Here is a 26638-nt window from a genome sequence, read left to right as displayed (position 1 = left end):
CTATATATCTATATTGTTGCTTTTTCTACGTATGTGTTATAACTGATTATTAATGATTTTTAAGGCATTTACAACCTAATTAATAACCATTAATAAACTAATTGTAAACAATTTATAACCCCTTTATAAAGGAAGTCTTATTTTAAAGTGGTACCGTTGTTTCTAATAAAGTGGCCAATAAGTGGAAGCACAAGGTAAGTAGGGGTTTCTAATAAAGTGGCCAGTGAGTGGAAGCACAATGTAGGTAGGTATGTGTTTCTAATAAAGTGGCCAGTGAGTGAAAGCACAAAGTTGGGGTTTCTATTAAAGTGGCGAGTTAGTAGAAGCACAAGGTATGTTGTTTCTAATAAAGTGGCCAGTAAGTGAAAGCACAAGGTAGGTAGGGGTTTCTAATAAATTGGCCCGTGAGTGGAAGCACAAGGTAGGTAGGGGTTTCTAATAAAGTGGCCAGTAAGTGGAAGCACACAGTAGGCGTTTCTAATAAAGTGGCCAGTTAGTAGAAGCACAAGGTAGATCTGGGTTTCTAATAAAGTGGCCAGTCAGTGGAAGCACAAGGTAGGTAGAGGTTTCTAAAAAAGTGCCCAGTTAGTAGAATCACAAGATATGTTGTTTCTAATAAAGTGGCCAGTGAGTGGAAACACAGGGTAGGTAGGTGTTTCTAATAAAGTGGCCAGTGAGTGGAAGCACAAGGTAGGTAGGGGTTTCTAATAAAGTGGTCAGAAATTGAAAGCATGAGGTAGGTAGGGGTTTCTAATAAAGTGGCCAGTAAGTGGAAGCACAAGGTACAGAAGATGTTTCTAATGAAGCAAACAGTGAGTAGAAGCACAAGACATGTGTTTCTAAAAAAGTGTCCTGTTAGTGGAAGTACATGGTTGGTGTTTCTAATAAAGTGGCCAGTGCATGTAATCATTAAGACTCTCTCCCTGAATTCAGACACTCCTGTCCCCAGCGTGACTCTGGGTGATTGACACCTGCTTTCTGTTGGCCAGTGTTTTCAGACTGTTACTGAATTAGAGATAATGTTACATAAAGTGCTTAGACTCTCATGACCTTTGCAGAGTCACATGGAGGCCAGTAGAGGCCACAACATGAAAACACAGTCTAACTTGCAGGGTCAGGGTCAAATGTCCTGACAGGGCTTTCTTAAAAAAGATACTTTAAAGGTTCATTTTATACTAAACCTATAAGATTTAGGATTAGACTAGAGAAATTATTCTCACAGATGCTTATACATGTGTAATATAGTGGATACACTATGCTTAAATATACAGCTCTGAAAAAAAAGAGACCACTAAAAATGGTAAGTTTCTTTGAATTTACCAAATTGAAAACCTCTGGAATATAATCAAGAGGAAGATGGATGATTAAAAGCCATCAAACCAAACTGAACTGCTTACATTTTTGCACTAGGAGCGGCATAAAGTTATCCAAAAACAGTGTGTAAGACTGGTGGAGGAGAACATGCCAAGATGCATGAAAACTGTGATTAAAAACCAGGGTTATTCCTCCAAATATTGATTTCTGAACTCTTAAAACTTTATGAATTTGAACTTGTTTTCTTTGCAATATTTGAGGTCTGAAAGCTCTGCATCTTTTTAGTTATTCCAGCCATTTCTAATTTTATGCAAATAAATGCTCTAAATTATATATTTTTTATTTGGAATTTGGGAGAAATGCTGTCCGTAGTTTATAGAATAAAACAACAATGTTCATTTTACTCAAATATATACCTATAAATAGCAAAATCATAGAAACTGAAGTGGTCTCCTATTTTTTTCCAGAGCTGTAGATACTTGCTTGCACATACTAGTTTGAGGGGGAGGGGAAGTGTGAGAGCAAGGGGGGCAGGAGTAAACACAAGGTAACCGCAGGGCCTCAATCCACATGGTTGGGCACGTGCTTTTAAACGCACGTGTCGAAAGCTGTGCACCTCAGTCCAGCACAGTTTTGTGCAGATATTTCCAGTTACAGCTGAATTCACGCTTTTAATCCCAAAAAATGCTCTTATTTACCTTTTAAAAAGCCATTTAAATGCCTGATTAAAGGGGCGATTACTGTTGTTTTGCTGTTTTCCTCGGGTTTGCTTGGCACTGACTCAGCTCTTGATTGGTCCGGACGTGAGACTGTGCGAGGGTAGGGACGACGCTGGTGACATCATGGGCCCTGCATTGTTTAATATCGCAATATATATATATATATATAGTCGAAAAAAGAACATTTGCAATGTAATTTTTTCAAATATCCTGCAGCCCTAATATAGATAGATAAATGCTCCCAAATGACTTTCAAAAATGACTTTTATAAGACTGGCTTTCACTGAAAGTCAAGATGCTTGGAACACGCACACGATTCCACATCCTTTCAGTTTGTAAAACTGAACATATGAAAGTAGGTGGCTGTGATTTGCTTGCTGAAACCCTAGCCCGCACCTTGGATCCCTGTTGATGCATTTTGAGGTTTTTCACCCATACAGACCTGACTCAGGACTCCATCTGGCATTACGCTGCAGAGTGAATTTCCTCTTCCGCTGCTAACTCAGCAGTCTCCAAACCCAATCTGCGTGTGAGTCCTCATATACGTGTGTGTGTGTGCCTGCACTGCCCGACCCGCCACCTTGCCCACTAAGAGCTTAAACTAATGTTTACGAATACAAGAACCCTTTAAACCTGTCCAACATGGAACGTTGCTTTAACCTAGATCTCCTCAAAGCTCAGTTCTGTTTTCCCAAACTCAAAAGTGAGTCCTGTCCCCATCGATAGCCTCAAAGCAGCTGCATTCTCTTCAGCTATGAAGAGAGAAAGAGAGAAGGCGTTTAAACAAGTCCCTGTCAATCACCATCCTCTTTAGCCAAGGTCACGCCCACTCTCCTGAAAAAGAGGTTGATCGGAAAGTCAAGTAAATAACTATCGAGCGGCTCGCGGGATTTGACCTAAATCTGGATCCACTTAGTGTAAGTTTGTTATATAATGGCTCTGTCCATCAGGCCAGATGGAGATTACGTCATGGGACGCAGAGGAAGGCTGCGCGTAACCGTCTGAGGAACAGCGGGACTTTGGCTTGAGCTTGCGGAAAAGCTTTAGCTGATGCTGGCGATGGTACCCTGAACTATTTTTGGACAGGTGAGCTGTGACGAGGACCAAGCTGAAGATGGGAATGACGCAATGTGCCTGAAGAAGAGCAAAACAAGACAGAAGGGATGGCTCTGCTGCAAAGTGTCTATGATCAATGGATGTAGAACGCTATGCTAGGTGTTCTTTAAGGAACATCAATCTGAAGCTAATGTTAACATGGCAATTTGTGTGAGGATAGGATGCAATCTGATTGATGAGGTTTTTTAGGAGAGTGTTTTGGATGTAAAAGCTGGGGATCCAGATAACCAAACCTCAATTTTGAGATAACTTGTCCAAAAAGAATGGGCTTTTCCTCATCTTCTACTGTTTCGGTTTAATTATCTGGCTTAGTGCCCAATAGTAAGGAAACAGAAACCCAAAATAAAATTTATATAAAATGTTTAAAACTAGGATGTTGTGTAAAAACTTAGTCCTTAGTTATCTGGCTCAATGAAAACTATAGTTTGTGGTTTGTAAAACACCCATTGCCTGGATAACCTAATCCCAAACATATTGGCCATTGTGCTCCCCCTACTCCCAGGCTTTACTATGGGAACTTATTTTATATGGCCAACTTACAAAATCCTGCTTAATAATATACCCTCTTATCTGACACATAGCTGGATGACTTAACTCAGAGTTATGGAACAGCTTTGACTATTTATTGAGCTAAATGAATATGAAGAACACCTTAGTAAAAGAAGCCCAAAATTAGGTTTTCTTTAAGTATGACGTTCCTCAATTTGAAATCCCATTTAAGATAGCAGTAATTGGATATGTATTGTATTTGTAATAGAAAAGCCTGATTTTGGCTAATGTTTTTTTGGTAACTGAAACATTGTGGTTTGTGAAACTCCCCTAGTTTGGCACCAAACATTGCTTGGATAACTTGAGCCCAAAGTTTAGTCTATAATACTCTCTTGAAATCCAGACTATATCATGGGTTAAGGTAATCTTATTAGCTGACAAAACCCAGCTTTATGAGGTACCCTATGATTTGCCACTGATCTGCCAAGAGCCTACTGGAATTTACCATTTTACCTATGAAACAGATTTGACTCTATCAAGCTAATTGAACTAATATGCCACTGAAAGTTAGCTGGCTAACTTAAAGGAGAACAACGGTAAAATGGACTTTTGTCGTAGTAAAACATGATAAAAAGTACTTTCCTTTAATGAATAGCTCACCTCCGTTCTTTTACCGCGTTCCGAAATCCAGAAATGTTAACAGTTTGTCCAAACCCCCTCAGACTGGCTAACATGGGGCATAATTTGCCCCGAAAAATTGCTTTTTCCACCGTTATCCAGGCTTAAAGTAGATTCACACCTCCTTGCTAGAATCCGGAAAGCTCTGACATTAAAAACGAGGCTTTAATAACTTAAAAAATACACAAGAAGCTTATTAAAAAACACTGTTTACCTCCTATATATTATATTTTGAGCCTGAATAATGATGGAAAAAGTGGTTTATCGGGTCACCCAGTCTGAAGGTTGTTTGGACGAACTGTTAAAATTTCTAAATCTCGGAACGCTGTGGGAGAACGGTGGTGTGCTGTTCATAATAGGTAAATACTTTTTTAGTACTCCTTTAAGACCAGAGTGATAACTTGTCATTATCAGGCACATTAAAAACCTTGCTTTACTCTTGTCTGCCAATTAAGTCTGCCATCTGTCAAATTAAGCTGACATTTCTAAATTTTAAGGCCAAAGGACTGTGGAACATCTTGTTTTGTAAAATTCCTGCTACTGTAAGACTGCTCCCTTGTCATATTCATAACTGACCAGGACCCAAGTCATCTTCATCATCAAGAAAGTCATCTTGCCCAGCTCCATCTTGACCCTCCCTCATGTGTTTGCAGCTGTTGCAGAGGTGTTTTCACACTGGCTCCCTGTGCCAGCCACAAACCTCTGTTTACTTTAAACCTTTCCCAAGCCTGGACTTGTCCTGGAGTGCGAGGGGAGACCCCCGAACCACTGGGATAACAGGAAAACAGCTTGGGAGGAAAGTAACGACCTGCAGCTCAACGCATCCCCAACGCTAAACCACCACAGCATGCAGAAGTGCTGAGAGATTTATTTGACAGCGCAGAGCCGTGCCTGGCTCAGTCGGACCACCAGCTGGAGGAACCCATCCAGACTTTGAACAGGAAAGCATAGGTGGAAAAGGCAAATATCAGCATGTCTGGAGAACATGTTAAACGCGGAGCAGCGGGTTATTTGAGGGGGGGAAATAAACTTTGGCAGGTCAGGGAGTTTAGAATTCTTGTGCGGGGCTAGCGAGGTTGTATTTACTGTAGCCGCAGTTATGAACGTTGTTAAATACTTTGGCTCCTTTAGTCAGCAATTACAGTAACTCTTCAGCATCACATCTGCAGCTAAAACTACATAGCCCCCCAGTGTGAAAGCACAGCCATAACAGCTCTTAGTATGGCAGACTTGCTGACACATTGCGGAGACATTATGGACAACATTAATTCTGCATTATAAGGGGCATCGTGGACATGATGCCACAGTGTGGGAGGCTTAATGGACCACCTGACACATTGTGGGCAGAATGTCCATAATGCCTCTTTAACGTGGCATCACATGCACAGTAAAGAGGTAGCATATCTAAAGTGGCAGCATGCCCACAATCAAATCAGCATATTTATAAATTCCCTCTATGGTGGCAGTATGACTATAATACAGTGTCCACAATGCCCCATTAAAGTGGCAGCAGGTCTACAAAGCCTCACATAATGGGCATCATATTTATTATATCGTATTTGGGTGGCATACTCATAATGGGCAGGATATTCATAATGACTTATTTAAAGTGACAGTATGTTGATAATGCCTACAACGTATATATATCCATACTCCTACCTCTAACATGGCATCATGCCTGCTGGCATAATATGCCTGATGACCCCTCTAAAGGGATAGAATGTTTATAATGCCCTCTGAAGTGGCAGCAGTATCCATAATCCTCTCCTCTAAAGTGGCAGCATATCTATAATGCCCTCTAAGAGGCAGAAATGGCTAAAAAGTGCTTGGATGATCCATCCAAAGTGGCAGTACAACCATAATAACAAAACCAACCTATCATGTCTACAACAGCGCATATAAATTGCAGCATTTTCATGATGCCTCAAAAGTTGCAACATACCCATACCCTAAACCTCTCATGTGGCAGCATGTCTATAATGCCCCATAAAGTGGCAGAATGTCCATAATGTCCATAAGGGAAGCATGTTTGTAATGCCCTATAAAGTGGCAGTTTGTCTGTAATGTCCAAATAACCTACTCATAATAATCCAACTAAAGTGGCAGCACAACCATAATAACCCACCTATGTGACAGCATGTTTACAGTGCCCTTTGAATGCCGGTATGTCTATAATGCCCTCTAAAGTGACAGCATGTTTGTAATGTCCTCTAAAGTGGCAGCATAATGACCCCTATAACGTGGCAGCGTGTTTGTAATGCCTCAAAAGTGGCATAATACCCATGTTTTTACCCTCTAATGCCCCAGTATTACAATGGCCTCACACTTCACAGTGCCCTTAAAGTGGCAGCACATCTATAATGACCAAAAATTATCTAAAGTGGCATCATATCCATACTATTTCTATCTAACATGGCATCAGGTCTCTAATGCTCCATAAAGTGGCAGCATGTCAATAAGGACCCTCTAAGTTTGCAGCATGTTTGTTATGTCCTGAAAAGTGGCAGCATACACACAATGACCTCTATAAAGTGGCAGCATGTTCATAATGCCCCAGAAGTGGCATCATACCCATGTTCTTACCCTCTAACATGTGAGCAGTTTTTTTATCCCCCATAAAGTAGGAGCATCTCCATTAGGACCCCTTTAAAGTGGCAGCTTGTTTGTAATATCCTCTAAAGTGGCATTATATCCATACTCCTCTCCTTTTATGTGACAGCAGGTTTATAATGCCCTATAAACTGTCATCATCTCTATAAGGACACTTCTAAAGTGACAGCATTTCCATAAGGAACCTACTAAGTTGGCAGCATGTTTGCAATGTCCTCTAAAGTGGCAGCATACACACACTGACCTCTATGAAGTGGCAGCATGTTCATAATGCTCCTGAAGTGGCATCATACCCATGCTTTTCCCCTCTAACATGTCAGCACGTCTTTTACGCCCCATAAAGTGACAGCATCTTCAAAAGGACTCTAAAGTGGCAGCATACGTATTATAACCCTTATAAAGTGGCAGCATACACACAATGACCCGTTTAAAGTGGCATCACATCCCTCTAATGTGGCAGCATAGCAATGCCTCTACACTTCATAGTGCCCTCTAAAGTGGCAGCATGTTTCTAATGCCCCCTATAACGCGTTTAACCCCCTCCAGCTGCGCGTACCTGTCCCGCAGGCTCCCCTCTGGATGAAGATGACCGGCGGCTGCTGCAGCTCGGTGGCGCGCGCGCTCACGCTCTTCAGCTCGCAGATGTTGCGGTAGGAAACGCCGTCGCTGCCGCACACGGGCTCGCCGCTCGGGCACGTGCACACGCCCAGGCCGACGAGCCGTGCGCGTCGGCGCACTGTGGCCGTGGTAGGGCGCGCGCCCTCGGGCAGTGAGCAGGTCAGACCCTCAGAGCAGTCGCGCGCGCTGGCGCACGGCTCGCCCTCGCCGGACGCGCACACCGGGCAGCACGAGCAGCGGTCCAGCGTGTCTGCGGTCAGGCAGTCCGCGGGAACGGGCGGGCACGCGGACTTGTCGCAGCGCTCCGGGCAGAGGCGCACCGCGGACAGCGCGGGGCTCAGCAGCAGCAGCACGGTGCACGCGGAGAACACCAGCATCATCGAGCTGTGAGGAGCAAAACTGCAAACAAACAAATAAAAACCTGCTAAAAGTGCAAAACCGAAGCGCGTGACGAGCGAACACAAACTCAGCGCGTGCAGACCGCTACGCAATCAACCGCTCGAGCGCCGGTCCTGAGCCCAGTCCCCTCCGCGTACCGCTTTAAACACAGCGCAGAGCACACCTCGCGCACTGGACCAATGTAAACAAGCGTGCGGATTGGCTGTGCACCGCGACGTCACGCATCCGGGAGGAGTGAAGCTCGAGGGTAAATCAGACAGTAAACTCCGCCCCCAGGCAAGAGATGAGTTTCATAAAACAGGATCCTTTACTTAACTCAAGTACTAAAGGCACGTGTTTAACGACCCAAGAAGAGTCATTTTCACGCTACTCATAAACATGAACGAATAAATAGAATAGGGGAACAAATTGCAAAACTCCATGGAAATGAATACTTTTTCTGCAACAGTTTGATTTCATGCATGTAATTAATTTGTTCAACTTGCTCCCTTGCCCTTTGCACACTGATGTTTCTCCTGATTCCTTGAATTATTATGCACTGTAGAGGGAGAAATATGCACATTTGTTGCAATCTATCTTTGAGGAACAGTGTTTTATACATTTTAATAATTTTCTCAAGCATTTGTTACAAACTGGAGATCCTCTGTCTATCTTTGCTTCTCAAAGACTCATCACTAGCCCTAATTGCCTCTGTCCCAATTAGTTTGAATATGTTGGAAGCCTGAAATGCAGAAATGGATGTTTATTAATAAAGTAAAAAAATAAATGAAGTTGAAAGGACAAAACATTGTATCTGCTATCTTGGTTTCAAACTGTCTGCAAGTCAAGTCATTATTCCCCCAATTGACACGGCCAGTTAACAAAACCCACTCATTAGGACCCCTATCGCTAGTGATGCCCCAACACCAGGAGAGTGAAGACTAGCACATGCCTCCTCCAATACATGTTCAGTCAGCCACTGCCTCTTTTCAAACTGCTTTTCGATGTAGCATTGCCGAGTAGCATCACAGCTCGTTTCTGATACATCAGCTTATCCCCCCCGGAGAGAGCAAGGCCAATTGTGCTCTCTCAGGGCTCTGGCAGCTCCGGTGGCAAGCTATATGAACAGGATTAAACCCGGCGATCTCCTGCTAATAGTGGCAGCGCTTAGCTCTCTGGACCACTCAGAGTAATAGCCATTTTTAATACCCAATACTTCTGGCTATAGTTTATATATCAAATCAAATCAAATCAAATTTATTTGTATAGCGCTTTTTACAACAGGTGTTGGCACAAAGCAGCTTTACAGAAACATGATTACAGGACAAAGAATCAGGCAAAACATTACACATAGAAAATACAGAATACAGAACCCCCAGTGAGCGCGGAGGCAAGGAAAAACTCCCTCAGAGCTGCAGGAGGAGGAAGAAACCTTGGGAGGACCAAGACTCACATTAAAGGGGGGACCATCCTACCACTGGTCAAACGGCTTTTAAATAGAAATTTAAAAAGTCTTTTATACATCTATATAGGTTTTATGTACTCAGGAGTGTAATAGCGCCACTAATGGCTTGGATGTAATCTGTAGTGGAGAGTAAGATGGATGATGAGCAGCTGATCTGTGGTGGTGGTGGAGAAGAGCTGACTTCAGAAACTTCCATCAGTCTGGCCGGACAGGAGACGCGAGAGCCTGAGGGTCCAACATCGGTATCGGGTCAGACAGGTGGGCAGTCAGTAACTCGGAGGAAGGCAGAGAGATGGAATTAGTTTTGACTGGATTTATGCAAAACTGAGAATATTAAAACATTATCAGAGTGTGGCAAATGACTCCGGCAGAACTGAATAAAACAGCCTAACTAAAGGCAGAGAGCCAGAAGGTAACATAGACATGGAGGCACCCTGAAACACCAGCATCCACCCACTCCACCGTCCACAAACCTGAGTGACCGTGTGCAGTGGGAGAACAACAGCACCAGCATCTCAGTTTACCACAATTTCCTCTGTCCATGAACCCCTGAATCTGCAGCCTTATCTAAAGGGAAAAACATTAATTACCAAAAGCTAAACTAAACAAGTAAGTTTTCAGTCTAGACTTAAAGATTGAGACTGTGTCTGAGTCCCGAACATATTCGGGGAGATTATTCCAGAGTTGAGGCGCTTTATAAGAGAAAGCTCTTCCTCCTGCAGAGCTCCTCTGAATTTTAGGCACTACTAATAAACCAGCACCCTGAGATCTGAGTAATCGCGGTGGTTCATAACAGGAGATGAGGTCTTGTAAATACTCAGGAGCGAGCCCGTGTAGGGCTTTATACGTTAACAGGAGAATTTTATAGTCTATGCGGAATTTGACTGGAAGCCAGTGCAGTGCTGATAGTACTGGACTAATATGGTCAAATTTTCTAGTTTTAGTAAGGACCCTGGCTGCAGCATTTTGAACTAGCTGAAGTTTATTTAAGTTACTGCCGGAACATCCAGACAGTAGCGCATTACAATAATCTAGCCTTGAGGTAATAAAGGCATGTACTAATTTTTCTGCGTCATGCAGTGATAGGGCATTTCTTAGCTTGGCGATGTTACGGAGGTGTAGAAAAGCTGTTCTAGTAACATTAAATATGTGTTTATCGAATGCTAGATCTGAATCTATGATAACTCCAAGGTTTTTAGCTGCTGAACCAGGGGTGGCTGAGAAGTCAGCCAGATTTAGCATTAAGTCTGATAATTTATTTCTAGCAGCTTTGGGGCCTAATAGGAGAACTTCTGTTTTATCACTATTTAATAGGAGGAAGTTGTGCGACATCCATGATTTTACATCTTCTACACAATCCTCGATTTTCTTTAATCTCACTCTGTCATCAGGTTTGGCTGATATGAAGAGCTGCGTGTCATCCGCATAACAATGAAAATTCACATTGTGTTTTCTAATAACTTTGCCCAGTGGGAGCATATATAATGTAAATAATAACGGTCCTAATATAGAGCCTTGTGGAATTCCATATCTTACCTTGGTATAACTGGAAGACATATCATTTATCCTCACAAACTGATAGCGATCGGTTAAGTACGATTTAAACCATGCTAAGGCAGTTCCGGTTACACCGACCATGTTCTCTAGTCTTTCTAAAAGGATAGTATGATCTATTGTATCAAAGGCTGCGCTCAGATCGAGAAGTACGAGTAAGGAAACACAGCCTTGGTCGGCGGCTATAAGTAGATCGTTTGTTATTCTAACTAAAGCTGTCTCAGTGCTATGATAAGGCCTAAATCCAGATTGAAATTTTTCATAGATCTGGTTTCTTTGCAGGTAAGAGCAAAGTTGTTGGGCTACAGCTTTTTCTAAAATCTTAGAAATAAACGGTAAGTTTGAAATAGGTCTATAGTTAGACAGTACACTAGGATCAAGATTTGGTTTCTTGATCAGAGGTTTAATTACAGCTGTTTTAAAGGCTTTGGGTACATGGCCCAGGGCGAGCGATGAGTTTACTATCATTAACAGAGGTTTAATTATATCTGGCAGTACCTGTTTTAGTAATTTTGTGGGGACTGCATCAAGTGTGCAGGTTGTGCTGTTTGAAGAGGAGATAATTTTCTCTAGTTCTAGCTGTGGAAGTGGGTTAAAGACTTCCAACCTAACTTCAGTAACAGAGTTTTGTTCTAGATCAGCCAGACCAGATGATAGAGAAGATGTAATATTTATCTGTTTAATTTTATCCCGAATGTTTTCAATTTTACTATTGAAGAAGTCCATAAAATCATTGCTGGTGTAAATGGCTGGAATCTGAGGTTCAGTACCTGCCTGGTTTTTAGTTAATTTGGAAATAACACTAAAGAGAACTCTAGGATTATTTTTATTTATCTCGATCTGTGAGGCCAGATATGCTGAGCGGGCTTTATTAAGTTCTTTTCTATATTTTACAAGACTGTCTTTCCACGCAGAGTGAAACACTTCCAGTTTAGTTGATCGATATTTACGCTCTAAATTTCGTACTAACTGCTTTAAGGTACGAGTTTGATCATTGTACCACGGTGCGAGCTTTTTCTGTCTCTCTATTTTGTGTTTAAGGGGTGCTACAACATCTAAGGTAGAGCGAAAGGTATTTTCTAAACCTTCGGTTAGTTTGTCTAGTTCTACTGGGTCTACAGGAGAGTACATTAGAGTTGATAAGTCTGGAAGCTTATCTGTAAATTGTTGGGCTGTAAAAGGCGTAATTGAACGTTTTACAGAGTAGCTAGGGGATGTACGTATATTATGACTAAGATGTAATTTAAATGAAATAAGGTAATGATCTGAAATTGCGGAGGTTTGAGAACGAATATTCGGGTTATCTATGCTCACACCCAGGGTCAAAACTAAATCCAGAGTATGATTACAGTAATGAGTAGGTCCTGTTATATTTTGAATAATACCAACTGAGTCTAAAATCGATGTGAATGCCTTTTTTAATGGATCATCCAATTTTTCGAAATGAATGTTGAAGTCTCCAACTATAATCACTTTATCATTACTTACTGCTAAATCTGTGACAAAATCACTAAATTCTTTTAAAAATTCTAAATAGGGCCCTGGTGGTCTGTAGATGTTAATTAAAGAAAATGCATTCTTTTTTGTAACTGGATTAATTATACTGGTGTAAAGAAGCTCAAAAGAAGTAAAATTTTCATAGTGTTTCTGATTGCTAACTAAGGTACTTTGGAAAAATATGCAGACCCCACCTCCTCTACCGGACAATCTCGGATTGTGTATATAATTATAGCCTGCAGGGGTGGCTTCATTTAATGCTACATATTCATTTGGCCTAATCCAGGTTTCTGTCAGACACAGAATATCGAATTTCTGATCAGTTATCATTTCATTCACCAGAACTGCTTTTGAATTTAGAGATCTAATATTAAGTAAACCAATCTTTAGGTTTGAAGTGTTAGTACTACAGTCTGGATATGATTGTTTAATATAAGTTAAGTTATTTAGATTTACTGTTTTAGTTTTTTGATGTTTTTGTTTGACTCGGGGGACAGACACAGTCTGAATACATTGGTATCTAGGTAACGTCTCTTTGCAGCTCGCAGACGGTCGGTTAAGCCTCTCTGTCTGCGGCCTGGTCCCGGCTATACTTAAATATAGTGTATTTAAGTGTATACGGTTGGGATAAAGCTATGCTGGGTAATTAATTATATCAAATGATATTAATTAGATGAGCTCAGTACAGGATGGAACTGAAGGTAGGCTACAGGTAGGATTACTTAGTGGAGTTTAGTGAACTACACATTACATCATTATAGTTCAGTGTGTCAGTCTAAATATGGGCCACAGCAGTTCACATTAAATTATTGATTTTTCCAGCAACTTTCATGGCCTTGCAAAGTAATGTATGTGCACAGTACTGTATACAATCCCAAACAGAAAAGACTGGGACAGTACAGAACATACAAATAAAAAAATGCTGTTTCTTATATTTATTTAGATTTTTATTTTATTTTATTGCAGACCATGGAACACAAGCCTCCTTTGCCACATGTGAAGTCAGCCACCACCTCTTTTTTAACTGCTGCTGATGCAGCATTGCCGAGTAGCATCACAGCGCACTCGGAGGAAAGCGCAGCGACTCAGTTTTGACACATCAGCTCAGAGATTCCTTGTGCTGATCGACATCACCCTTTGGAGTGATGAGGGGAGAGAGCGCCATCTACCTCCCAGAGGGAGAGCAAGGCCAGTTGTGCTCTCTCAGGGCTCCTGTAGCTGATGGCAAGCTACATGAACAGGACTCAAACCAGTGCTGGACCACTTGGAGCCCCGAAACAGACTTATAATTGAAAAAAAAAAACTGTACCAAACAAGGCGTGAGTAAAGGAACCTATAGACAAAGTATAAAGCTTGGAAACTACAAATTCAACAAATACAGTTAATGACATGAATTATTTTTTGGGTTAGCACTGGACCCACAATGCTAAAGTGGCTACAGACACTACAGTTTAATAGTAAATCCATATCTTTTTCTATACATACACACCAACACATGTCTCTTATGTCTTTCCATAATGTAAAGTGCAAAGAAATGTTTACACTATTTACTGTTTACTCTAGTAATACTAGTGTAAGTATATTTAGTATTGACGCCAAGTTCTGTATTTGTTAGTAAGTAGTTTTCACTACTCCAGTGCTAAAAACCAAAATATGGACTTATGGACTAGGTTGGGAAACCGCTGCTTAACACATGGTGAATAAGGCTGGAAAAAACAAGACAGACTCTGGTCCAAGGTTACAGTTCTCTCCTGGAAACTCTTCATAAATTTAATATAATTTAGTAGAGCTGGACTGTCTCCTAAAGCAAAAATCAGAGTGAAACTGAAAGGTTGCGTTAGCCATCCTCCTACATTTCCCAAGAGTAGCCCCCACCACAGGATGGTGGAGCGAATGCGATCTTGAACACCCTGAACAGATCCAAAAAATCTGAAGTTTTACATTTACTGCAAGTATAGCATCAGAATACTGTGCTTTCTGGCCTTCACAACTTCCAAAAAATAACTTTCTTCTTTCTTTTGACTATTTACAATATTTATAAGATTTTAGACTTCACAGAAATCCTATTTTCTAGCTTAATCATCTTTTATTTACAATAACAAAACGACAAAAGGACAAATTTATCAGTAAAAACCTAAATGATCTACAGTTGTTAAAGCTGATTTTCATAAGTTTTGGGATTTGGGGGATTTAGGGCCCTCTCTGGTGAAAATGGTTAATTGCACATAGTATACGGAAGAAAAATTTTAAACTGGGCGGATGTGATGTGGTCTCCTTTCAGAGCGGATGAATCCGATTCCAGGTTATGTTCAGTCAGAAAGAGAGAGAGAACAGTCACAGAGCTATTCGCCGTTCAAACTCCAATCTAACATGAATCCTGGTTTTGGTGTAGAATCTATCACCATCCCTTTTTGGCTTCAGAGCTTGATTCACTCCTTCTATTCTTTGTTTTACAATGACTGAATGAGCCCTTCTGAAGTCTCCAATGCTCCACCAGCTGCTTGTGTTCAGTAAAACTGAGCCAGATGCTCTTTTAGAGGCTGTACATGTGATGTAAGTATGAAAAGACGCGTGACGTGGCCAGAAGAACTCGTATGAAAAGCGACTTGATAGCCCAGTTTTTAGAATGAGTATATTAGGCTTAGCAGGGATGGTCGTTTCAGCACACTGGTACCATTAAACACAATATGTTGTCCCTTCTCCGCTCAGACATACTTCTGCTTTCAGTTTAGAAACAAAATGACACGGACTGCCACTTTCACATGTTTCATTTTTCATGTTGACCATTTTGATTTTCAAAACTCATGTTTATTAACTTTTTTTTACCACAACAGGGTGGTCAGCTAAAGCTTTACCTCGAATATGAAGACAATATAAGAAATATTGAGTGAAACTAATATTTATTCCACCGGTGGAGACTCCTATTCAACCTTCACCCCAAACTCGGGTGAATGAAAAAAGCTGGAAGCCCCCCCAATGAGTTCCTAATCCCTCCCACTTTGTGTGAAGAATTGCTACTTTAATTGTACACTGGAGCTATGCGGCTTATGCCAGTTAGCATTGTTCATATGTTTATTAATCTCTAATACAAAGACATACACATGCTTTTTGCCATTAGTTGACTAGCTAAGCTAGTTTATGCTTAACTGTAATAGAAGCACCAAACTCAATTTTTAGAAAGTACTTAAACATCCCTCATCTGCTGATTAGCCACAGACAGTTGGTACAGATCCCTCCTTCAGAAAAAGTCTGCTCTTTTGCTATGCAATGTCGAAGGTTCTCAACCAGAAGACTGAAATTGCTTTTCTTCAACTGATGTAGTGGGTGGGGCTCGGGTGGTGGTTGAAAAATGACGGGTGGTGTCAGGGTGGGTCTATGCAGGTTTGCTTATTGTGACATCACAATAAGGGAGCCATCCAAAGGTCACATTTCCATATGTGACACTGGGTGCAAATTATCATTATTAGTGGTGTCCGGCCAAAATTGTCTCTTTAGCGGAACTTCTGTACTTTCTTCGGACATGAAAGACGCTCTGCCATGTCAGTGAATAACAACTAGTGCCATGCTAACCACATAAGCAGAAACTTTCATTAATTGTTAGCTTTATTAGCCTCTTAGCTCCAGCAGAAACCTAAAAACCTCACAAACCTCACACATCAGGCATGTCTTGGCTGACCATCATCATCATCATCATCATGATTTGAGTTAAGAGGGAAAAGATGTCAATTTATTTTTTTGGCCAAATTAGCGTTTCAAGCCTAAAGTCCAAGGCCCAGTTAGTTACACCACTGTCAAGTTGCCAAAAAGTGCAGATCTTATGAGGTCATAGCATTCATTTTGCCTTCAGCAACTGTAAAGCCTCCATCAATTTATGGATATCCATCTACTGGAACGAGAAGCCAGACGTCCTCCCTCCCGTGTGCAGCCCTCTAAAGGGAGTAGGTTGGGATCAGGGGTGTGGAGGGAGTGGAGTTATACTATACCACCACCAACACTGGCGTCATCTTTGTTTATATCAGAGATCCGGAATGTTATGACTGTGTAATCAGATTCATGTGGCGTGTGCAGTCTATCATGGATCGATTATATAAGAACTCGAGGCACTTACTGGAACTTACTGGAAAAATGGGCAGTGGTGGCTCAAGGGTTATAGAGCATAGGGTTTCGATCCCAGGTTTGGGGGTTTGATACCTAGGTGCAGTAACCTGCCACTGTTGGGCTTTATTTAGCAATGATTATAACCTTTTCTATGGTAGAATGACCAGCTATATGCTCTGATCTTTGGCTTTTTAAACTTAGACATAACATTTTCACACTTTGTTGATCAATTAGGCATTCAGCTTGGTGTCCCAACACTCTGGCATGAAGATCTTCACCATTGTCCACTTCTGGCCACTCCATCATTTGTCACCTGGCTCCTCTGCAATATCTCTTCTGATTGGTATAGCCAGGCCATAGTGAAACATAGTGCACATAGTGCAACTTTTTCCACAATAAAAAAAAAAATCTGGCAAACCACGAACAAGCTAGTTCATCCTTAACTGTCATAGAAGCGCAAAACTCATTATTTGAAACATCCCTCATGCTCTGATTAGTCACAGATAGTAGGTACAGATTCCTCCTTCAGACAAAGTCTGCTGGCTAATGCTGCTGTGTACTGTCTGTGGTTCTCAACCATAAGACAGTACACAGCCTGTATATAAGTATGGACAGCACGACAAGGGTTGAAAAGTGAATCCAACTGAATTCAACTGAATGAGAGATGGTGGAATTTTTAATTTAAAATTACACATCCAGGATTTAGTTTTTTTTTTTGAAGTTGGGTTCTGTATATTCTGCAAGCCTCCCTTTTGTGTTAATAACCCCCAGTGTTTTTATTTACAGTTAATATGTTTTCTAAGAGTTATTCCGTGATATTTAAAGGGGTGTGGCGATGTGGTGATTGACAGCTGAGGGCAAGTTGATTGACAGTCGCGGAGCTGACAGTCAGATCCGTCTGATGTTCGGATTTTACTGTTAAAAATGACACTTCTGAAGTAAAGCAATGGCTTGTTTAGCAGTTGACTGTTGTAACAGAACCTCAGGGAAATGTTCTCTGCAGTTTTTTTGATGGATAAGTGGATAATTTCCCTCCATCAATTCATTAGTATTCATACTTTGTTTTTCTCCCTAATTTTAGAATCTAGATTAGGTTTTTAACCGAGCGTTAGGTATTTACTGTTGGCTAGCTAACTAGTTAACTAAGTTAGCCAACTCAGGTTAGCTAAGTTAAGTAACTTGTTTGGTGAAAATGACAAATGCAAACACAAAGAGTAATTGAGGGGGAGGGCGGAGTTTGGGCAGTCACAAGGCCCCACCTCTCACCTCCCTCCCACTGCGCCAGTTCTGGCTCTAATTTGTCTCTACTGCACAAGCGCACGCAAGATGGCAGCTTCCATTTCGCCCATATTTTGGCTTCATAACGCCATTTTGACAGTGAATGGGGATGTCCATGTTCTCAACCAGCAGACCGAAATGGTGTTTCTTCAACTGATGTAGTGGGTGGGGCTCTGGTGGTGGTTGACAAATGAGGGGTGGTGCCAGGGTGGGTCTATGCAGGTTTCCTTATTGTGACATCAGAAAAAGAGAGCCATTCAAACAACTTGTAGAAAATTCCTCACACCAAACTCTTTTAACTAATTCACAGAAAACGGATGGATTATTATTTTTCCTGCTTGGAGTGTTTATAGGGGCAGTCGAAACCCAAGAGGAAATACAAAAGCATGCAAACATTTATTTTTACATAATATATCCCCTAATAAGAAGGAATAGAAAAATGCTAATTGCATTAGCAGCACCCCCCCAATCCCTCCAATAATGATGGATAAATAGCCCTATTTCCATAAAACAGTGGGGTGTGATGAACCTCAAGGGTCATAAAAAGACCCCGTTATTCCTTTCTTTGCTAATTTAAAACATTTCTTTCACAAAAGCAGAACTTTGCCAGCTGCAGGCTACGTCATTCCAATCAAGAGGAGTAGTTGGGTGGTTATTCAACACATGCTAAGATTATATAATGTTAATTTTTCTTCACCTTAAGGTGCACACTGTGTGGCCGGTTTATTCCTGCATGACAGACGAGCTCCTCTCCGAGTGTTTGGCGTATAGTCACGAGGGCATAACTCCACCTCGCCTGGCTTTACGACGTGAGTGAAAAAAGCTGGACTTGTGTCAAACACAAAGCAGCTTTCCACCAAAAAACAACCCCCTCCTCCTTTCTGAAGCAGTCTGCCAGGACATCTGAGTCATCCTCCACAGTCAGTTGTGTCCTTCTATCCCAAACCAAGTCCAGTGAACTTAAATATTAACAACTGGGCTTTGCTCTGTATGATGAAGAAGAAGCAAATAGTTACCATCCTTCTATCATCCTGTTTTTAAGTGGGTTTTTCCCCTCTTATTCTTCCCAGCTGGCACACAACAGACCTTCAACGTTAAAATGTGGCTGAAATACTGTATGATTGAAGTAATGTCCGTTGTTGCTGTTTTAAAGTTGAGATGATGTTGAAACAACATTTAATGTTAAACGATTGTGCAAAGTTTAAAACGTTGAAATGTCCTCAACCTTCTGCCTTTTGAATTAACATTTTTATTTCATCACCTTACAATTTAAAAAAATGGTTGGATGAAAAAGTGCTTTTATTTCCATTTGAAGTAACTTCTTTTTAATTTGGCACCAATTCTTTTTCACCATACCTGGGGTATGTTCATGTTCTACTAGTTTTACTATTGTATTTTTGAGCTCAGATGTTCAATCAAATTGGTAGTGGTAGGAAACATTCTTTATATTTAGCTTTACTCTTTACTACACTCTGTTAACCACAGGATTTTCTAGTTTTGGTTTATTGTTTTTTGGTTTACTAAAGGTTGAACATACAACATTAAAACAACATTGCCATATCAATGTTGATTCACTTTTCAAAATCAACACAAAATCCAACGTTGATTCAACCATGACATCTACGTTGATTCAACGTTGATTCAACCATGACATCTACGTTGATTCAATGTTGATTCAACCATAACATCTACGTTGATTCAACGTTGATTCAACCATAACATCTACGTTGATTCAACGTTGATTCAACCATAACATCTACGTTGATTCAACGTTGATTCAACCATAACATCTATGTTGATTCAACGTTGATTCAACGTTGATTCAACATTGATTCAACCATAACATCTACGTTGATTCAACGTTGATTCAACCATAACATCTACGTTGATTCAACGTTGATTCAACCATAACATCTACGTTGATTCAACGTTGATTCAACCATAACATCTACGTTGATTCAACACTGATTCAAGCATAACATCTACGTTGATTCAACGTTGATTCAAGCATAACATCTACGTTGATTCAACGTTGATTCAACCATAACATCTACGTTGATTCAACGCTGATTCAAGCATAACATCTACGTTGATTCAACGTTGATTCAAGCATAACATCTATGTTGATTCAACGCTGATTCAAGCATAACATCTACGTTGATTCAACGTTGATTCAACCATAACATCTACGTTGATTCAACGCTGATTCAAGCATAACATCTACGTTGATTCAACGCTGATTCAAGCATAACATCTACGTTGATTCAACGTTGATTCAAGCATAACATCTATGTTGATTCAACGCTGATTCAACTTTGAAATGCCAGCTGCGTTGTTTGGGTTTCCAGCTGTGGATATTAAATTTTCAAACATAATTCATTACCCTTCTGAAAAAACAAAACAAAAAAAAAAAACGCTTTGCCAACTCAAGCTGGAAAATCAAAATGGTAAATCTGGCAAAGCTGGTTGAGCAATGATATAGCAGTTATGATTCATTGTTTTGCAATATATTGAGTTTTTTTTAAGGGAACAGTCAAAGTATAGAAGCTTTATCATATGCATAAAATCTAAATAAAACAAGATTCAATTTTTATCCAATCAGAACATTGGAATTGCAAAACAAAGTACAATACAACACAAAATGAATCAATGTCTTAGCAATTGTTAAAAAGTCTTGAAGCCCATTCCTAAATCCAAGTGAGTGAAGTCATTGTATTTTTTGGATAGATGGACACGTAAGTGGGATCACGTAATTTTAACTCAGATACAACAATGCTATATTTTGATTGGCTGTTGGGTAGCTACTTTTCTTCATTTATTGACTGGCGTGCTACATTGGAACATTATTGACTGGTTCAAGCTACATTGGAACTCTGCAGGACTCTTGATGCTGCTCTTCGTCCATGATTAAAACATAGCATTGCACCCTGTTGGGGGTTGTCCTAGTAATTTCAGTGCGTGAAAGATACAAGGTGTGGCAGAAATGCATGTGTCTTAAGCCCTATCTGGATGGAATAAGTTTCTCAGGGGGTTCTGGGGTAATTTTCTCTTTTATGGGGGGTCCTCTGTGATTTTATTCCTGTCTAGAACGACCATGTATGTGTTTTTCTCAGACGTCCTCTGAGAAAATTACAGGCTGAATTATCTATTGTTTTTCGCTGAACTTTGAATTTAGTCCCATCTGGACAGACATCTCATCACCTTGAGTTTAATAAAATAGCTATTTGTCCACTGCCACACACCGTAATTACACTTTGGGTGCGCGTTTCCATGGAGATCCACATAAACACAACAGCAAGTGGAAATGGAGGAGCTACTGAACGTGATGTTATGTGATAGAGAAAGCCCTTTTCAATTGCTGTCTAGATGCAAGAGTTATATCATTAGTAGAAGTGTGAAATATTTTTCACAAATGTCCCCCTGAGAAACTAATCCCGTCCGGATAGGGCCCTGACTATCAAAGCTGGAAGACCATTAAGCCAAGCTGGATGACCAAAAAGACCAGTATGACCAAGCCAGTTGATCAGCAATACCAGCAAGATCAATTAGGTCAACCGGTCTAACGGAAAAAAAAAAACTTTGCTGGTCAAAAGCTGGTTAATCAGCAAGCTTCTGAATAGCTCCAGTATAGGGTATGTTTCCGTCTAGATGACCACCTTTTTAACCGCTTTGACCATACAAAACAGCTAAGACCACCCAAAAAACAGCTACCAGCTCTCTATTAATCTCTGTTTAAAATTTGACAAATAACACACCCTAGAGAACCAAGTACATTTGAGAAAAAAAACCTTAGCTTGGGAAGCAATAAGTAAAAGGCACTGACTGTTTATATTTTGCATTTAGTGAGATTCTTAATGCTTGTATTTCAGCACAACAATTAAGAATCCCAACCCAGAAGCTCCAAGGGTCTTGGGATGCCAACTGGCCTTAGGCGGAGAAATCTGGAAGAGCCAACTGGCGGAAAATAAAGGCATCTGTTTCTGTCAGGGACATTTTGCTCTTTTTGTTGAGGTCATATTCAATCAGTCACACTTAGGCAAAAGCGTGCCTGACTTGCACAACACTTTTATGCAGTTGCTTCACCTCATAGAAGCCTTTGTGATTAGAATAAAGAGTATGTGTAGTATAGGCTGCTATCATTTCTGCGATGTGGAGAACACGGACTAAGCTTAAAGCTGTTAAAGGAGAACTCTGGTGTAAAATTGACTTTTGGTGTAGTAAAACATGATAAAAAGTACTTACCTTTGTTGAATAGCCCATCTCTCTCCTACAGGTTTCTGAGATCCAGTAATTTTGTACTTTTTGCCCAGCACTCTGTACAGTAACCGTATCTGGGCATATTTTGCCACAATAAATCGCTTTTCACCTTGTTATCCAGGCTCAAAGTAGCTAAACTGTACCCCCATCACTGTACTGATAATGATAGACACATATACCTAGACTCTGCATGGCCTGCATCCTGAAGCAGGCTGCTAGCCCAGGAGGCAGGCTATGCGGAGTCTATGTATATATGTCTGTCATTATCAGTACAGTGATGGCGGTGCTCGGAGCTGAAAGCTAGCCTTATGGGATGTAGACTGTTGTTTAATAAGCTTCTTGTGCACTTTTAAAGTTCTTAATGCCTCATTTTAAATGCCAGGGCACTCCGGATTCTAGCAAGGAACTATAGAACTACTTTGAGCCTGGATAACGGAGTAAAAAGTGATTTATCGGGGCAAAATATGCCCCAATACAGTGCTGGGCAAAAAGCACAAAATGACTGGATCTCAGAAAACTGTGGGAAAACGGAGGTGTGCTATTCAACAAAAGTTAGTACTCATTCATGTTTTACTACACCACAAGTCCATTTTACACCACAGTTCTTCTTTAATGTTAGGGTGTTTAAATGTGCCATTAATCTGGAAACTTACATGCATTTAATCATTTTACCAAGTTTGGCCTCAACTTTTATAATTTACTCGTTTTACCCAGCCTAGAAACGTATTAGTGGTTTTATTTTAGTGATGTAAAAACTTAAGATTTTGATTTTGGTGCCACTTCTAAATAAGGCTCTTTTATTAAGAGTTTATAAATGTTATTAATTAAGTTGTAAATACTTTATAAACTATTAATAAGCAGTTACAACACATAGATAGAAAGGACACCAGTGACATCTCGTTTGTGAAATAGAGATTCCAAATACATTTATCCTGTTAAATCTCTTAGCTTCTTAAGATCTTACTTTGTCTGTTCCATCAGTCGGCATTAACATATGTGTTAATAACATATCTGTTTTTAACTTTAACTACCCAGATTAATCATTCATTCAATAATCATAGTGTATATGAACATTAAATAACATTAAATAACTAAACTGATCTTCCATAATATTTTAATACATACGTTAATGCTGATTGATGGAAAAAAAACTAAGTAGGAGACACTTTATGTGTTGCTTGTTACTTATTAATGGTTTATAAAGTATTCACAACCTATTTATTAACTATTAATAAACGTCCTTATAGACTATTTATAAACCCTTTATAAAAGAGCCTTATTTAAAAGTGGTACTGTTTTTTGTTTATGCTGAGATATGGATTAAATCTCATGACTAACTCTCACTCTTTTAGCCCTTCCTCCTCTGCATCTCTCTCTCTCTCTCCAATATGGTTATATAGTTAAATCGATTACACCACCAGTTAAACCGTATTTAATATGTGTCAAAAAACCTAAAAACCTAAATGGGAAAACAATTAAAAATACGAGGGAAAATAGATTTTATACTGCTCCAGATAATTAATCATGCAGAACTTCATCGCTTCCAAATTTGTACTTTTTTTCTCATATTTTTTTTTTCAATGCTTCCCAAGCCCATCTCAGCTGGCATTTAAACAGAACTCCTTCCTCCCAGTTGACTGGCAGCCAGCTGGGTTTGGTTAACCACAGCTAGCCGCAGCATTTAAAGCAGACATGAGAACAAACTGAGTCTTCGTTCCACAAAGAAGAAGAGATCCAATGAAATCCTGCTACGCCGTTTGTCATATTAGGTGTTGAGCTGCTACAGTACGGAGAAGTGAGCCGAATCGACTCTCTACCCGCCAGCTTCCCAGAAACTGCTTTAGTGTTCCACTGGGGGAACAAGAAGCTGCCTGTGTCATCGAGGTACATTTCAGGTAACCCAGACAACACCTGACCAGTGTTGAGGAAGTTATTATGTTTACTACATAATTTGAACTCACAAACTGTCACTTACACTGTGTCCCAATTTCTTGATGAATGGGCCAATAGAAATTCTTCAAAATGACCTGAAATAAACTCTTTTTTTCAACTGACTTCCATTAAAAGTCAAAAATGTTTAATCTCTCTCCTGTAAAGTTGGTGTTTTGGAGATACTTGCTTTTTTATTTGAACTGCAGCAATATGTGTTTAAAGGTCTCATGCCATCGTTTGTTCATTAATTTTAAAATGCTAGTTGTGGTAGTGTCTCTAGTATGAATGAATGCCATGTGAGCCCTTTTTTGTGAATAAAGTGCACTGGTGTTTCTAATTAGCCCTGCTTTAGATCACTAATTTAGTGGTCTCTGAAGAAGGACAGGATACATCATGGTCCTGATGTGAGCTACTACAGAAATGTAATCCTTATTAAAGCTTAGATCGGGCCCAAAAATCCAGCCCGACCCAGCCTGAGACCATGCACATTTGCCCAAGTCCGACACGGGCCCGAGCCTGATTTTAACCTGATAATTTTTTGGTAAAACTGAGCTTTGTAACAGTTTTGGGTTGTTTAAATGAGTGAATGAGTTAATTAACATTGCAACACTGAAGAAGCATAGACCTATTATTTAAGTTTAGGTCGGTCCTCAGGTCAGGTTTGGGCAGAGAGGATCTAAGCTCTAATCCTTACTGCCTCTTTAAAAAGCATGTAAGAATGAACCATTCATCCACCGTTTTTCATATTGCTCCATCAACAAAGCACTTGAACTCGACCAGCTCATAATAATGACTTCACAAGTCGGCAGTAGCAACGAAGGCTGTTGTTTTTAATCCATGTACTTCTCTGTGCTTTGCTCCACACAGATTAAAGTTCTGGACACTGGTCTGGTTGGGAACTGCTGTTCTCTGGCAGGGAACATGCATGCTAAAACCCCACTGTAACCATTACTGGAATCCAGGGACTTGTTTCCAGCACCAGTGACTCGAGGACAGACCCAACTCTAAGTCCTAGCAAATCAGTGTTTTTTTAGGTTGCTATTCTCCCAGCTGAATTCACTTGTCGCACGCCAAGGGTCAACGAAGATCCCCGTGACATCATCTCATCATCTCAGAATCAGGCTCCTGTCCACAGCTTTTACAATGGGACCAAACTGTGAAGTCTGTGGGAGATCTCATCCATCGCCTTAGCCTTTCAACAGCCTGAACTTCAGCCTTCCAGTGCACAGCGTATCCTATCCAACATGTGTGCAGAAAATGTTCTAGCATTGACTGACTCGAAACAAGCAAGGACATGACCTTCTTGAACGGAGGACAAGAGATCGGATGATTAGAGAGGATCACGCCATCGTTCCAATAATGAGGATACTGGAGAAGTCACTTGAGTCTCATTAATTGTCCTCGCAAATATCTATTCTAGTGTCCACGCCAAAGTGTTCGCTAATCAAAATCACACTCAAAACTCACACACAGAGCTAAAGGGTCGCTCGTTAGTTTGCGTTACTCGTGAGAGATGATGCTTCAGAAGATTAATGATGAGTTAAAGAAATAAGATTATTGTGACCTTGGCAAATGAATGACTGCAATCAGTGGAATCACTAGAGATCTGGACATAGAGGGTCTTAGAGTAGAGCTTAGATCGAGCCTAGTATTCTTTGGTTCCTGCTGTGAACGAATGTTTTTGGTTCCAGGATTTACTTATGTTGGTTGAAAAGCAGCAAACTGTTCAAAATTAGGTTCGCAAACCTGAACGATGCAGGTTCCACATTGGTGGAAAAGTGCTAACAGATTACCGTGACGTACCACACAGTTCAAATAAGAAAATACTGGCTGAAGCTTTGCTGACAATAGCTGTTGGTGCTTTAACTTTTAAGGAACTCATGTTTCCTTAATATCTGATGATACATCATGGTCCTGATGTGAGTTACTACAGAAATCCTTATTAAAAATCCAGTCCGACCCAGCCTGAGACCGTGCACGTTCTGATCAAGCGCGACACGACTCGCCCCATAAACCCATACAGCCCGAGCCTGATTTTAACCCGACGTTTTTTTGGAAAAACTGAGCTTTTTAAACAACAGTTTTGGGCTGTTCCAACAAATCCAGCATAACCCCTGTCTGAGGATTTTTTTTTTTAACTACAACTTTCTAAATTTCTTGCCCTCTTAATGTTTTGAGAGCATCAGTAATGTTGTGAAGCGGTTATACAGAGTTGTTATACAGTGAATAGCCCTATTTGTGTCATGTTCTAATCCATATTATAACACCGCAAAGCACCGCAAGTCTGGAGTAATCTTCCTGAATATGTTCGGGACCTAGACACAGTTTTAATCTTTAAGTCTAGACTAAACTAAAAACATACTTATTTAGTTTAGCTTAAGGTAACTAATGTTTTCCCTTTAGATAAGGCTGCAGATCCAGGGGTTTACGGACATGGAGAATTGTGAGTAAACTGAGATGCTGGTGATGTTGTTCTCACTTTGCACACAATCACTCAGGTTTGTAGATGGTGAGTGGATGCCAGAGTTTCAGGGTGTTTCAGGGTGCCTCTGTGTCTATGTTACCTTCTGGCTCTCTCCCTTTATAGTTAGGCTGTTTTATTCACATCTGCCGGAGACATTAGCCACACTCTGAT

The 26638-nt window shown here is 40.4% G+C and overlaps 1 protein-coding gene across 1 annotated transcript in view; it reads right to left on the bottom strand.

Moving 5' to 3' along the window:
• Positions 1–8070, bottom strand: part of htra1b (HtrA serine peptidase 1b) — a 54915-nt gene extending 46845 nt beyond the window's left edge. The window contains exon 1 of the mRNA XM_022669165.2: positions 7483–8070. Coding sequence (XP_022524886.1) covers positions 7483–7924 — 442 coding nt within the window. The 5' untranslated portion in view covers positions 7925–8070. The remainder of the gene's footprint in view (positions 1–7482) is intronic.
• Between the last annotated feature and the right edge of the window lie 18568 nt (positions 8071–26638).

This window comes from Astyanax mexicanus, chromosome 15, assembly GCF_023375975.1.
Source record: "Astyanax mexicanus isolate ESR-SI-001 chromosome 15, AstMex3_surface, whole genome shotgun sequence".
In the NCBI taxonomy this organism is placed as follows: domain Eukaryota; kingdom Metazoa; phylum Chordata; class Actinopteri; order Characiformes; family Acestrorhamphidae; genus Astyanax; species Astyanax mexicanus.
The sequence above is the reverse complement of the archived record's forward strand: the minus strand, read 5'-3'. Positions and strand labels throughout refer to the sequence as shown.